The sequence below is a fragment of the Macrobrachium nipponense genome, chromosome 25 (assembly GCF_015104395.2).
Source record: "Macrobrachium nipponense isolate FS-2020 chromosome 25, ASM1510439v2, whole genome shotgun sequence".
NCBI classification, from domain to species: domain Eukaryota; kingdom Metazoa; phylum Arthropoda; class Malacostraca; order Decapoda; family Palaemonidae; genus Macrobrachium; species Macrobrachium nipponense.
This window is the reverse complement of record NC_087214.1, coordinates 60,486,018-60,500,623: the sequence shown is the minus strand read 5'-3', so window position 1 is coordinate 60,500,623 and position 14,606 is coordinate 60,486,018. Positions and strand designations below refer to the sequence as shown.

The window sequence follows — 14,606 nt, the reverse complement described above, 5'->3', positions numbered from 1 at the left end:
GAAATTCAAGCGTCCAAAGAATATGGTGTTCATTAGGAAGTAAGAGAAGGTAAAGGGAATACAGAAAAAAGAGATCTCAATTATTAAAAAGAAGAAATGAATTAATAAAAAGATGAAAAGGTAATAAAATGCGAGGAGAATAGCATTTGGGTATAGTAATGCATTACATCTTTGCTTTTGACTTGGAACAAATACAAATACAAACCGTGCATGTGTCTACCTTGTCTGGTTCTCTTTCATCAACAAGGCACAACAGCGATATCAATATTTAAAATAATAACACCCTTATGGGTCTTCAAAGCCCAGAGGTACCTCTGGGCTGTGCTAGAGATAATGAACTCTGAGTATTTTCCATAAATACCTATGCCTTTCACCAGGCAAGGTAACTGGGTAGATCACTGGAAGGAAACCAAGAGACTACCAGGTCTCCCAGAGTTCCTCCACCTCCACGCCTGGAAACAAAGTTGGGTCGGGGGTGCCGTCTCCATTCACAGTGAATGAGATTTCTCTCACCCCCACCCACACCCCCCCCCACCCCCCTGAGCGAACAGAGAACACTGCCGTGAGATCGTCCTGGTTTCCAGTCCCCAAACAACAATCTCTGCCCAACGAAGTGAGCGAAGACTACAGAGAGACTAAGGAGAGACAGCAAAGTGGGGAAGTATCGTTGGCGGGAGGAATGTATCTGAAGGTTTAGTGACTAAGGGAGCCATTGGCGACTTGGGGAGCTTCTTCTGCTACTTTCTCTTCAGTGAGTACTACAACCATTGCTCTGGAGTCCAGTTGCAGCACTCCTCACAAACCCTGTGCACGATGTGCAGAGGAAATGAGAATCTGCATCCAAAGCTGAGTGATAATGCTGCAAGCCTTATCCATGGTACCAGGGCACTTTCTCTTAAGTACCGGCTTATGCTTAGTCGGCTCAAGTGATTTGTGTGTTTGCTGATCCATTTCAGGCAAGCACAAATACATAACACAAGCAAACACAAATTAAAACAATCCCACCGGGAACAGAAGCAGTTTTCAAATGAAGAAACACTGTGAAAACGACGGAAATCAGGGCAGAGGACATTGTAGCACAACTTCACCAAAGGGCAGCCGAAGGTAAAGTGACACTCTGCCAACTGTGCAGGTGGGACTCCCACCCAGTTGTTCGGTAGTTAATTACCATACTACCTTGTTAAAAGTTTAATGGTTGGTTTTCAGCTACACTGAAGGTAATTCCTATTATAAATGCCAAAAGGTTTGTATATTCTGTAGGAACAACTGTTGGTTCCTCAGGTTCTGAAGGTAGGGGTGTGGTCGCACTAGACTACTTTCACCTTCTCCCTTCAGGATATTACCCATAAGTAGGTGGACATGTTTTCCTTGGGTCCTGTGCTGGCTGCTCAACATGTTGCATAGCTCACCTGGCTCCTCTAAGAGGACAGGTAGTATCTCGCCTAAGGTGTACAGTTGCAGAAGAGAGAGTGTGTGTATGTGTGTGTGAGTAATTGGTCCTTCTCCCCTCGCTCTTTCTCTCAATCTTACCCTTCCCTGTGGGTAGATGGTAGGTTATTGAGCTGTCATGGTGCTAAAGCAGGTGAGCGTTCTATAACTGAGTAACCATTTTATAATCTATTGATGTATAGAAGCAACCCTCCCTTCACTCTAGCAAGGGGAGAGAGGGGCAGACAATGCAGACCCATCGCTTGTACATGGTCTCTCCATTGTCTCTGATGCAAGGTTCAACCTAGCCTTTTTCTCTAATAATGCTGCTTTACACCCATTATTTGACAAAGTACCCAGAAGTCTGAAAATTGAACATACAGTTCCTATACTTTGTTCAGTGGTCAGAGACTTACTCAGCTTCCTCCTTCCAAGGAGTAAGTTTTCTTACAATAAAAACTGAAATGTTTGTATATTGTGTATAAAAAAATTAAAATTTTTCCTAATTATACAAATGTGAGGTCTTTATTGTTAAATGCCCACCTCATACCAACCCTCAAGCTGGCACCAAGATTATACCTGAGCTGAAGGTAAAGTGACACTCTACAAACTGGGTAGATGGGACTCCCACCTGGTCTTTCAGTAGTTAACTACCATACAACCTTGTTAAAAGTTTGATGGCTGGTTTCCAGCAACACTGAAGGTAATTCCCATAATAAAGACCTCATGTTTGTATGGTTAGGAAAATACAAATTAATTTTAAAATTTGTCAATTCAAAAGTTACAAACCTCAGCTATGGCTGAGTCATTTGTCTTGATCTCTCCCAGAAATCTAATATGACACCTTGACAGTTACCAGGGCCTACTTTTGGATAAACTTTTGTTAAAGTTAATAAATAAATAAATAATCCACACATGAATGACCTTAGATATTTTATTCCATCTATGTTTAAAAATAAAACAATTCTCTGATGAAACTTCTAAGGATTAGGATTCAGTCTCAGACAAACTTCTTTATATTAGAACTCTATGTCAAGGCAAAACTTCTTAACATTAAAATTTCACTTGTGTTCACATAAACTCCCCAATAAAAAAAATTCCACTTGAAGTTGTAAAGAATCCTAAATATTTCTGTCCTTTCTATTGCAGATGGTGCACCATACGTGGCCCCTGGGCGTAGACGTCGCAGCAACAGCCACCAGGATGATGGGGCCCCTGGATTTGCAGGGAGGAAGGGGCACCATCCAGGGGGAGTTAGGGTAAGTAGACCTTTCTATATTCATTCATCATACCCTTTCCTCTCTCTCATCTCACTCCATTACGTCATCCCTCATCCAACAGCTGTGTGAAGTTTTCTGTCAGAGGGATGTTGTCTGTTCTTGGATTCAGATGAATTCATGTAGACATGTTGCCTGGATCTCTCTCTCTCTCTCTCTCCTCTCTCTCTCTCTCTCTCTCACTTTCAAGAACCAAAATTTTGCAAATAGTGGTACCAGTTGCAAAAAACATAGGTCACAGGAGAAATGGAGATATGTACTTATGTCTTGAAGTTCAACATCACACACTGACCAGAGACGTGTGAGTTTTGCCTCAGCTTATTGCCAATTCAGCAAGTTTGTGCCTGTATCATCTGAATTCTTTCAAGACAGAAACATATATGAGTCTCTGAACAGTGAGTTTGACCGACTGTTGGCTGTAGTCTATGACATCTCATCTACAAATGTATTATTTACTTGGGCACAACTTATGTTATGGTTCAGTGTAAATCTGCGCAGCCTGCATGATTCAGGACAGAATCTGCAAGTGTTTCCTCTTCACAAGATCAGGAAATATGAAAGATGCCATTTCAGTTGTTACAGTATTTAGATGTACTATTCATGCTACGATGCTCATTCTGGTCTTATTTTAAAGTGGAGTACTTTTATGTTCTTGAGGTTATTTTGCAAAAAATGGCAATAAACAACCAAGTGCCCAAAACAACGAATTTTTTAAACTTTGCTGAAAAGACACATTACATTAACACAAGTGACTTGGGATATAGGTTTTGAAGTCATGTCAAAGCATCCTAAGTTACCCTTCCAAAAGAATTAAGCCAACCATAATAGTAAGGAAAGGTTACTGAGCACCCCCATAAAGCTACAATGAATGCTGGTCCTCTCCTCAACTGTACAGAGACTGAAGGACTCCCTTGCACGGGGCAGTCTGGGATTGTGGAGTACCAATACCTCAGCGAGACCACACCCAGATGAGTAATGAGAGATGAATTTATGATATTAGAAAAAATAATGTTGAATACATGCTAGACAGTGATGTGATGTAGCCTGTGGCCTATTTATCCAACAAAAACTTCTCCTTGCTCTTTAATTCTCTCTCTTTTGTTCATGATGACAAGTGAAACCTCTGCGGGAAAACTTCGTTCATATGACTTTCCTCGTATGACAACAAGTATAGCCCTATTTACGTATCAGAATCTTTCTCAGTTTGTTCTGATCTCTCTAATAGTTTCATTTTCAGTTCAAACTCTGTCTGGACCCTTCTTCCATTGACCACTTTTCTCAACATCATGATTCATGACTCTTCATTCACGCAATTCCATCTTTCTTTCAAACGATTCTTACAATCAATATGATCTGTACATAGCTAAAAGTAGTAGAGCCTCTTTTTCAGTAATAAAAGTTGGTTTTTCATATTCTCAGTATTTAGTTCCAATAATATTTTGAGCTTTTAAATGGAATTCGAATCTTCATACAGCCTATTTCTGTCGAGGAAAAAACTTTTATTGGTGACAAGCAAATGTAATGTCGTCAGGGAGTACCACCCAACCTCAATTAACCCATGTCCACAGTCTTGACTAACAATGTTTGATAACTAATAATCTTTGATAGACTCTCAGAGCATAAATCTTTAATATAGACTTTCCATTGTCTTGACTAACAATGTTTGATTACTAACAATATTTGATAGACTCTCAGAGAATAAATCTTTAATATAGACTTAAGAGTTGTTTCCAAAATAGTTGCTTGTGATCAGTAAACAAAGAGAGGTTTTGATTTGACTGAATTAACAAAATACACAAGTTGCCAGTTTGAACAGGGCAATAGGACTTCTGCTGTTCCTAAACTGCGGCTTGTTTGATTAACAGTAGTCGTAGAAATTTACTAAATAATGTACTTTTCTCTCTCTCTCTCTTTTTCTTTGTAGCATGTTGAAATGTTCCCTGTCTATTCAAGTTAAGTTTCCTATAAGTAGTTAACTACTGGGCATTCCTCATAAAGTAGACATTCTCTTACATAGCTTCTTAAGATTTATTTTGCTTTGGTCATTTGATGCAATGGATTACAACACAAGCAAACTGCTTATGAAAGTACATCACATTTGCATTTTAAGATTTGCGATGAGAAATTCAGATGTTTCCTTACCCTTAGATTAGGCAAGGAAGAAAGGTTAGGTTAGATAAAGATCTCAAGGATGTGAGGTTATATATCAGGTTATTCAGACACCAAGTACAGTAAGATTCGAGTGAGGCGAGGTGGAAGGCCCCATTTAGAACACATAGTCCAAAGTACATTGCCCAGATTAGGAGAAATGCACGGGTTACACATCCTTTAAACTTTCTCAAAAGACTTTGATCCAAATGTGCCCACCTCAGGTTCTGCCGATTGGGCCCTCACGAAGGAAAGTTGGAAAGAGTTCTGGAGAAGAGGTCATGGCAAAGACTAGATCCCTGGACCGTGAATCCCGACCTCTGCGGCGCTCATTTATCGCAGAGACCAAAGACAAGGTGAAGAAATCCATGTCCCTGGATCGCCAAGGGATTGCAAGTCTTGGGCGCCTAAAGCCTGCCACTGCTGAAAAGGCCGAGATTGCAAAGGAGCCTCTCAATGCAAGAATGATGCGAGGCAGGAGGAAGGAGGAGAGGAGATCAAAAGGTCTGTCTAAAAAGGCAATTTTAGGGGGCACGGCTGCAGCTGGTGCGGCAGTTGCTGCTGCTGCGGCTGCAGGCATTGCAGCTTCTCAAATGGGAGATGGGGAGGAACCTGAAGCAGCAGCAGAAGAAACTCCAGAAGAAGAAGCAGCTACAGAGGAAGCAGGAGAGGCAGAGGATGCACCAGCAGAAGAAGCTGCTGAAGAAGGAGAATCAGAGGAGGCACCAGCAGAGGCTGCTGAAGCAGAAGGAGAGGAGACACAGGGAGAAGAAGCTGCAGAAGCAGAAGCAGAGGAGGCACCAGCAGAAGAAGCTGCTGAAGCAGAAGAGGAAGCACAAGGAGAGGAGACACAAGGAGAAGAAGCTGCTGAAGCAGAAGCAGAGGAAGCACAAGGAGAAGAGCCTGAGACTGCTGCACTAGAAGAGTCTCCAGATGCTGATGCTGTAGTAGAACTTGCAGAAGCTGAAGAGGCAGGAGAGGCAGAGGAGGCACCAGCAGAGGCTGCTGAAGCAGAAGGAGAGGAGGCACCAGCAGAAGAAGCTGCTGAAGCAGAAGGAGAGGAAGCACAAGGAGAAGAAGCAGCTGAAGCAGAAGTAGAGGCATCATCAGTAGCTGAAGCAGGAGATGCAGAGGAGGCACCAGGAGAAGAAGCTGCTGAAGCAGGAGAAGCAGGAGAAGGAGAGGAGGCACCAGGAGAAGAAGCTGCTGAAGCAGAAGCTGAGGAGGCACCAGTAGAAGCTGCTGAAGCTGGAGAAGAAGCAGAGGCACAAGCAGAAGAAACTGCTGAAGCAGAAGCAGAGGAGGCAGCAGAAGAACCTGAGACTGCTGCGTTAGAAGAGTCTCCAGATGCTGATGCTTGTAGTAGTACTGGCAGCACGAAGAATGCAAGGAGAAGTCCGAGGAGGGCACCAGCAAAGAAAGAAGCTGCTGAAGCAGGAAGGAAGAGAAACGAAGGCAAACCAGGCCAGAAGAAGCTGCTGAAGCAGAAGCAGAAAGAGGCACCGCAGAGCTGCTGAAGCCGAAGGCGAGGAGGCACCAGCAGAAGAAGCGCTGAAAGCAGAGCAGAGGATGCCCAGGCAGAAGAAGGCTGCTGGAAGGCAGGCCAGAGGAGGCACCAGCAAGAAGAACTGTGAAGCTGAAGCAGAAGGAGGCAACCAAGCAGAAGAGCGCTGAAGCAGGAGGCAGCCAGAGGAGGCACAGAGAAGAAGCTGCTGAAGCAGAAGCAGAAGGAGGGCACCAGCAGAAGAAGTGTGAAGCAGGAGAAGGCAGAGGAGGCACCAGCAGAAGAAGCTTGAAGCAAGCAGAGGAAACCAGCAGAAGAAGCTGCTGAAGCAGGAGAAGCAGAGAGGACAAGGAGAGAAGCTGCTGAAGCAGCAGCTGAGGATGGACAGCAGAAGAAGCTGCTGAAGCAGGAGAGGCAGAGGAGGCACAAGGAGAAGAAGCTGTTGAAGCAGCAGCAGAGGAGGCACCAGCAGAAGAAGCTGCTGAAGCAGAAGCAGAGGAGGCACCAGCAGAAGAAGCTGCTGAAGCAGAAGCAGAGGAGGCATCAGCAGAAGAGCCTGAGACTGCTGCACTAGAAGAGTCTCCAGATGCAGATGCTGTAGTAGAACTTGCAGATACTGAAGAAGCAGGAGAGGCAGAGGAGGCACCAGCAGAAGAAGCTGCTGAAGCAGAAGCAGAGGAGGCACCAGCAGAAGAAGCTGCTGAAGCAGCAGGTTCAGCAGAAGGAGCATGCAGCAAGCAGAAGAGGCACCAGCAGAAGAAGCTGCTGAAGCAGAAGCAGAAGAGGCACCAGCAGAAGAAGCTGCTGAAGCAGAAGCAGAGGAGGCAACGGCAGAAGAGCCTGAGACTGCTGCACTAGAAGAGTCTCCAGATGCTGATGCTGTAGTAGAACTTGCAGATACTGAAGAAGCAGGAGAGGCAGAGGAGGCACCAGCAGAAGAAGCTGCTGAAGCAGAAGCAGAAGAGGCACCAGCAGAAGAAGCTGCTGAAGCAGAATCAGAGGAGGCACCAGCAGAGGCTGCTGAAGCAGCAGCAGAGGAGGCACCAGCAGAAGAAACTGCTGAGGCAGGAGAGGCAGAGGAGGCACCAGCAGAAGAAGCTGCTGAAGCCGAAGCAGAGGAGGCACCAGCAGAAGAAGCTGCTGAAGCAGAAGCAGAAGAGGCACCAGCAGAAGAAGCTGCTGAAGCAGAAACAGAGGAGGCACCAGCAGAAGAAGCTGCTGAAGCAGAAGCAGAAGAGGCACCAGCAGAGGCTGCTGAAGCAGAAGGAGAGGAGACACAAGGAGAAGCTATTGAAGCAGGAGAATCAGAGGAGGCACCAGCAGAGGCTGCTGCAGAAGCAGAAGCAGAAGAGGCACCAGCAGAAGAAGCTGCTGAAGCAGAAGGAGAGGAGGCACCAGCAGAAGAAGCTGCTGAAGCAGAAACAGAGGAGGCACCAGCAGAAGAAACTGCTGAAGCAGAAGCAGGAGCAGAAGAGGCACCAGCAGAAGAAGCTGCTGAAGCAGAAGCAGAGGAGGCACCAGCAGAAGAAGCTGCTGAAGCAGAAGGAGAGGAGGCACAAGGAGAAGAAGCTGCTGAAGCACGGAGCATGTGCAGGAGGCACCAGCGAAGAAGCTGCTGAAGCAGAAGCAGAGGAGGCACCAGCAGAAGAAGCTGCTGAAGCCGAAGGCACAGAAGGAGCGGCTGAAGCCAGAGCAGAGAGGCACCAGCAAGAAGCTGCTGAAGCCGAAGCAGAGAGGCACCAGCAGAAGAAGCTGCTGAAGCAGAAGCAGAGGAGGCACCAGCAGAAGAAGCTGCTGAAGCCGAAGCAGAGGAGGCACCAGCAGAAGAAGCTGCTGAAGCAGAAGCAGAGGAGGCACCAGCAGAAGAAGCTGCTGAAGCAGAAGCAGAAGAGGCACCGCAGCGAGAAGCTGCTGAAGCAGAAGCAGAGGAGGCACCAGCAGCAGAAGCTGCTGAAGCAGAAGCAGAGGAGGCACCAGCAGGAGAAACTGCTGAAGCAGAAGCAGAAGAGGCACCAGCAGAGGCTGCTGAAGCAGAAGGAGAGGAGACACAAGGAGAAGCTACTGAAGCAGGAGAATCAGAGGAGGCACCAGCAGAGGCTGCTGCAGAAGCAGAAGGAGAGGAGGCACCAGCAGAAGAGCCTGAGACTGCTGCACTAGAAGAGTCTCCAGATGCTGATGCTGTAGTAGAACTTGCAGATACTGAAGAAGCAGGAGAAGCAGAGGAGGCACCAGCAGAGGCTGCTGAAGCAGAAGCAGAGGAGGCACCAGCAGAGGCTGCTGAAGCAGAAGGAGAGGAGGCATCAGCAGAAGAAGCTGCTGAAGCAGAAGGAGAGGAAGCACAAGGAGAAGAAGCAGCTGAAGCAGGAAATGCAGAGGAGGCACCAGAAGAAGAGAGTGGCGCTGCAGATGAAGCTGAGTTCTCAGGATTAGTAACAGGAGAAGCTTCTGAAGGAGATGTAGAAGACGCCAACATCACAGACAGCCCAGCAGCAGATGACGCAACTGCGGCCGAAGATGAGGCTGGCAAAGATTCTGCAGAACTTGTAGATGAAGTTGCTGCTGCTGTCGATGATGCAGTGGAAGATGCATCTGCCACAGCTGATGACACAGCAGAGGATGCAACTGAAGCAGCAGATGAAGCAGGTGATGCAGCTGAGGAAGCATTAGAAGAAGCAGGTGATGCAGTTGAGGAAGCAGCAGAAGAAGCAGGTGATGCAGCTGCTGCTGTGGATGAAGCAGCAGAAGAAGGAGCTGCTGCAGTTGATGAGGCAGCAGAAGATGCAGCTGATGATTTAGCTGAGGCAGCAGAGGAGGCACAAGATAGTGCAGAACTTGTAGATGATGTTGCTGCAGCTGTTGATGATGCAGTGGAGGATGCAGCGGCTGCAGCTGAAGATGCAGTCGAAGGGACAGCTGATGAAGCAGCTGATGCAGTTGAAGAGGCAGATAATATTGCAGATGATGCTGCTGCAGCTGTTGATGATGTAGTTGAAGATGCAGCTGACGCAGTAGAAGATGCAGGTGCTGCAGCTGAAGAAGCAACAGAGGATGCAGCTGAAGCTGTTGAAGATGCAGCTGATGATGCTGCTGCTGTAGTTAATGATGCAGTGGAAGGTGCAGCTGATGCAACTGAAGAAGCAGCAGAGGATGCTGCTGCAGTTGTTGAAGATGCTGCAGAAGATGCAGCTGCTATAGTAGATGATGCAGGGGAGGATGCTGCTGCTGCAGCTGAAGATGCAGGGGAAGGTGCAGCTGATGCAGCAGAGGATGCAGCTGCTGCAGCTGAAGATGCAACAGAAGATGCAGCTGCTATAGTGGATGATGCAGTGGAGGATGCTGCTGCTGCAGCTGAAGATGCAATGGAAGGTGCAGCTGATGCAGCAGAGGATGCAGCTGCTGCAGCTGAAGATGCAGTGGAAGGTGCAACTGATGCAGCAGAGGATGCAGCTGCTGCAGCTGAAGATGCGGCAGAAGATGCAGCTGCTATAGTAGATGATGCAGGGGAGGATGCTGCTGCTGCAGCTGAAGATGCAATGGAAGGTGCAGCTGATGCAGCAGAGGATGCAGCTGCTGCAGCTGAAGATGCAGTGGAAGGTGCAACTGATGCAGCAGAGGATGCAGCTGCTGCAGCTGAAGATGCAGCAGAAGATGCAGCTGCTATAGTAGATGATGCAGTGGAGGATGCTGCTGCTGCAGCTGAAGATGCAGTGGAAGGTGCAGCTGATGCAGCAGAGGATGCAGTTGCTGTAGCTGAAGATGCAGTGGAAGGTGCAGCTGATGCAGCAGAGGATGCAGCTGCTGCAGCTGAAGATGCAGTGGAAGGTGCAACTGAGGCAGCAGAGGATGCAGCTGCTGCAGCTGAAGATGCGGCAGAAGATGCAGCTGCTATAGTTGATGATGCAGTGGAGGATGCTGCTGCTGCAGCTGAAGATGCAGTGGAAGGTGCAGCTGATGCAGCAGAGGATGCAGCTGCTGCAGCTGAAGATGCAGTGGAAGGTGCAGTTGATGAAGCAGTGGAAGATGCAGCTGCTGTAGTTGATGATGCAGTTGCTGCAGCTGATGAAGCAACTGGTGACTTAGTTGAGGCAGCAGATGAAGCAAAAGAAGCTGCAGATAATATCGCGGACGATGTCGCCGGAACCGTTGGCGATGCAGTGGAAGATGCAGCTGCTGCTGCAGATGAAGCTGCAGAAAATGTTACAGCAACTGTCGAGAATGCAGCTGACTCAGCAGACGACATTCTGGGTGATGCAGAGAGCTCTCTGATGGAAGCAATTGCTGTGGCTAATGGGAGCGAGGGGAACAATGACAACGAACCAACAGGTCACTCGTTTTTTGGAAACATCAGATCCACAATAGAAGAAACGCTCGACGATATCAAAGATGCTGTCACAGGAGAAAACGAGGTGCACACACAAAGGCACAATGGCAGTGTGGCAGGCGTAGTGGCACTCAATAATAACGACAGCGGCGTTGGTGGCAGCAGCTTTGGCATGCAAAGACGCCAGTATGATTTCGATGGATCTGAAGAGGTAAGTGGACACTTCTTTCAAATCCACAGTTAAAGAGATCTGGAGACTGGAAGACACACACGTGTATTGATCGATACTGCAAAATGGATAGGTTTCCCCATCTGTATAAGTATGAATGCTAATTTACTTCTCCAGTATCGTAAAGTGAGATTCTCAGCGCATGAACACGAAAGACCAAGGAGCACTGGTTCCCTTTACTGGGTCTCTTTTATTATATAGATTTTTTTATGATTTTGCTTGAATGATTTCTTGCATGCCCAATTTATTTTCAATATAAGGCTTTGCTAATTCAGCAATACTGCTTTGTATAAGTGTATTTCTTGTAGTTTCAAGCCTGCTGACATCTCTGTTAAAATATTTAGAGATTTCATCAATTTTCTTTGTACCTTGCTGATTACAGATTTGGAAACTCACGTGTACACTAAAGATGCAACAAGTGTTTGGACTTGCAAAATATACACACTTCAGAGCGTATCTAAAGTAGAAAGGCCGTACAAGCCACCATTGTCTGATTATTCCATATTTTAGAATTGTTCAATTGTAGTTGGCAGTTCTGAAGAGCATTAGCCATCTGTTTTGAATACTGATTTGAGCAGGAAGTTTTGTAATAGGAGAAATGATTAAGCACTGACTGAGAGTGAATGTGACTGAAATAATGATAGGAACCACTTCGTATTTGGGGAGAGGAACCCAACTTATATTCCCTCTTAACAGCTGGCAAATTTTCAGAACATGAATCTTTAGTTTATAATTTACAATTGAAATTTACAGTTTTTGGTCTAATCGTTAACATACAGATAAAATGTAACATTATGGGGAGAAATACTCCACTTAATTTTCTCTCTTAACAGCTGGCAAATTTCCAGAAATCGAACGTTAGTTTATATTATTTACATTTGAAATTTATAGTTTTTGGTCTGTTCATTCATGTATGGATAAAAATGTAACATTACGGGTTTGTTTTCTGATAAGGAATGAAATTTACTCCTGTGGGTCTTTCTGTTTGGGTACCATAGAGTGACGAAGACACTGTCGGTGGGGTCATAGCTGTGGGAGCAGCCAGCGCTGCAGTTCTAGCTGCAAGCACATGCATCCCAATCGTCAACCCTCTCCCTGACGTGCGTACTGGCCGCAGACCTGTAACTTCTATAGGGCCTTTGCACCAGTAAAACCAACCCACTGTTTGACTTGACACTATTGTTGTAAATATATGTAAAGCAATATTCTCCTTCTGAGAAATTGGCTCATTGGGTTTATAGCTAGAAATGACAAAGATGTGGCTTTATCAACTTATTGTTCTGTCCCTGTAAGCCAGTGACTGCAAAACCAAAGTTGCGATTAAGCAGCTGACATAAATTATGTTGCGAAACTTGAATCTCTCTACACCCAGTACATAATCAGACACATGGAATGTTGAGTGATATGTTCAACTTCACTGACTTTTACGACATTGGCCTTAATCCTGTTTTAGAAATCTACCTTACCATTGCTAGCTTTTTAATGAAGGACAGTACAAATGCCCTGTTTAAACTCAAGTTCAAAGCTTGGGTTTACACAATGGTATGCTCTTTTGCAGATTACTTAGCTCTCAGATTGGTAGTAGTGCACTTCCTAAAAAAACAGCAGTTGTCATACGGACAGTGCAATCCTAAAATCCTGTTATAAAAATTTGACACTGCTCTAAATCAGTTTTCAAAGGCCTAGTAGTCGTAACTATCCCCAGCATAAGTCTTCGACATAGGCACAGATCACAAATTAGCGACAAAATCCTTTGAACCAATCCTGTCTAAAGTGTACATATTCCTCTGATGACTTTGATGTCATGAGTTTGAAATGCCAGTGTACAAAACCATTACCCACGTGTACATATGATAAACGGCTTTGATAGATGTAGCTTTCTCGAGAAACTCATCAAATGATTACAAATAACATGCAGCTTGTGAGGTTTTCTGTCTGACTCCCTGTGGGCATCGCCTTATCAAAAGCATTGCAATCTGCCACTAGGTTAGATAGGGTGTCCACTTGTAAGTTTATTATACCCCTAATTTTGCAGTGGAAACCTTTCTTTTCAGTTTTGTACCAAGTAGAAATTCAAACTAGTACCCAGGAGCAACAGTGCATTTCAGTACTGATGTAGTTCACTCAGCTTTGCACATAAATATTGATTGAGGTCAAAAGATCCTTGTGATCTTAATCCTAGTTGCTACATTGCTTTATGTTGCCGCCTTTGCAAAATTAGGAAAAGTTACTAAAATTAGCTTTATATCAGTTCCGAGAGGGTTTTTACCACATTCAGTAGTGTGTATAGAGCCATGTAAATGTTTACAAATCATACAGATTTCTATTATCCCTTTAACAGAATACACAGATGCTTGATTTGTGTTTGATCTGACAAAAGGACTTCTAAAGACAATATAATCTAGTCACACTCTTACAAAAAATTATGATAGTGGACAGTGAGCCGTCAGATATAAGTCAATTCATTTGTGTATGCTTTGATTGTGTCTATGTGTATGTATTATTAAATGTAATTAAATCAAGTGAGTTTGATGAAGTCACAATATCACATAAAGAGAAAATGGATGAAAAACAGACTAAGGTTCAGTACATTGAAATGGAGGAAGTATATAAGGAGTATGCAAACATCAGGGATGGATTCACAGAATCAAGAAGTGGAATAAGGCAAATACCGAAAATGCAGAGAGAATGGTTAACGAGTAAATCGATCTCTGGATTAAATGCACAAATGAAGAGACATTGTTCGAAGAGAATAAATTCCTGTATCTAAAGAGTGAGTATGTCTAAGTTTTGTTGAAGGAACAGGATAGATTGGAGGCAAAGTTTAATGATGCAAGAGTGGAAAAGGTTAGTAGAAGCCAGAGGAAGCTTGTTGCAGTGACTATTGAGGATGTAAGAAGAGTAATTAGGAGTCTAAAGAGTGGAAATACACCAGGAGTTGATAGGACTACAACCGAGATTCTGTGGTATGATGGTGAAAGGGAGACTAAGTGAGGACAAGAGTGTTGAGTATATGAACATAGCATAAAAGGTTTGTGGGTATAGAGATGCACAGAAGTGCACAAAATTTAGCATAAGAGGAAAGATGGAACAGAGTACATGTGGACAGAGTTAGACAAGTGGGTAAGAAGTAGTACTGTATGAATGTGGAGTGACTTTATGTATTGACTCTCAAAACAACCTCTTTTAGGGGAAATGGTCTCAAGTTTGATATATATCACTGTACCATATATATCTGTTTGCACACAGGTATGAGTGTATACAATACCAGTACTTATACATAAATATCTCTGCAGTGTGGATTCTATTGCACCTGGCTAGGTAGAAATGATAAGGTATCCCATCGTTTGCTGTCCCTGATTTTGCTGACGAGAGGAAATGGTATCTCGTAGCAATATCTGATGTAGATTTCGAAAATAAGATTGGGTGCTTTACACATCACCCTCCCCATGATAGTTTGCCTGTAGTGAGTTAGAGGACTTGTTCCTCTTCAATGCCTTTGCAATGGAACACCCACAGAGTTAGCAGGAGTGCTGCAGCATGAAAAAACTAACAGCTCTGAGCAAAAATCTTCCTGTTGATTTCTGCCTCAAGGAAATCTAATCTTTTGTAGTTAGCGGTATAATTCCCATCTGTTTGCATGTGTATTTAGTATATGTACTATAACTCCAAGTAGTTTGTTAACAGCAATTTAGAAGA

The 14,606-nt window shown here is 44.7% G+C and overlaps 1 protein-coding gene across 1 annotated transcript in view; it reads left to right on the top strand.

Annotated features, from left to right (window-relative positions):
* Positions 1-14,606, top strand: part of LOC135199090 (plectin-like) — a 77,791-nt gene that overhangs the window by 26,869 nt on the left and 36,316 nt on the right. Inside the window, exons 3-7 of the mRNA XM_064227007.1 lie at positions 2,578-2,687; positions 5,078-6,308; positions 6,746-7,069; positions 7,102-7,945; positions 8,081-10,889. Coding sequence (XP_064083077.1) covers positions 2,578-2,687; positions 5,078-6,308; positions 6,746-7,069; positions 7,102-7,945; positions 8,081-10,889 — 5,318 coding nt within the window. The remainder of the gene's footprint in view (positions 1-2,577; positions 2,688-5,077; positions 6,309-6,745; positions 7,070-7,101; positions 7,946-8,080; positions 10,890-14,606) is intronic.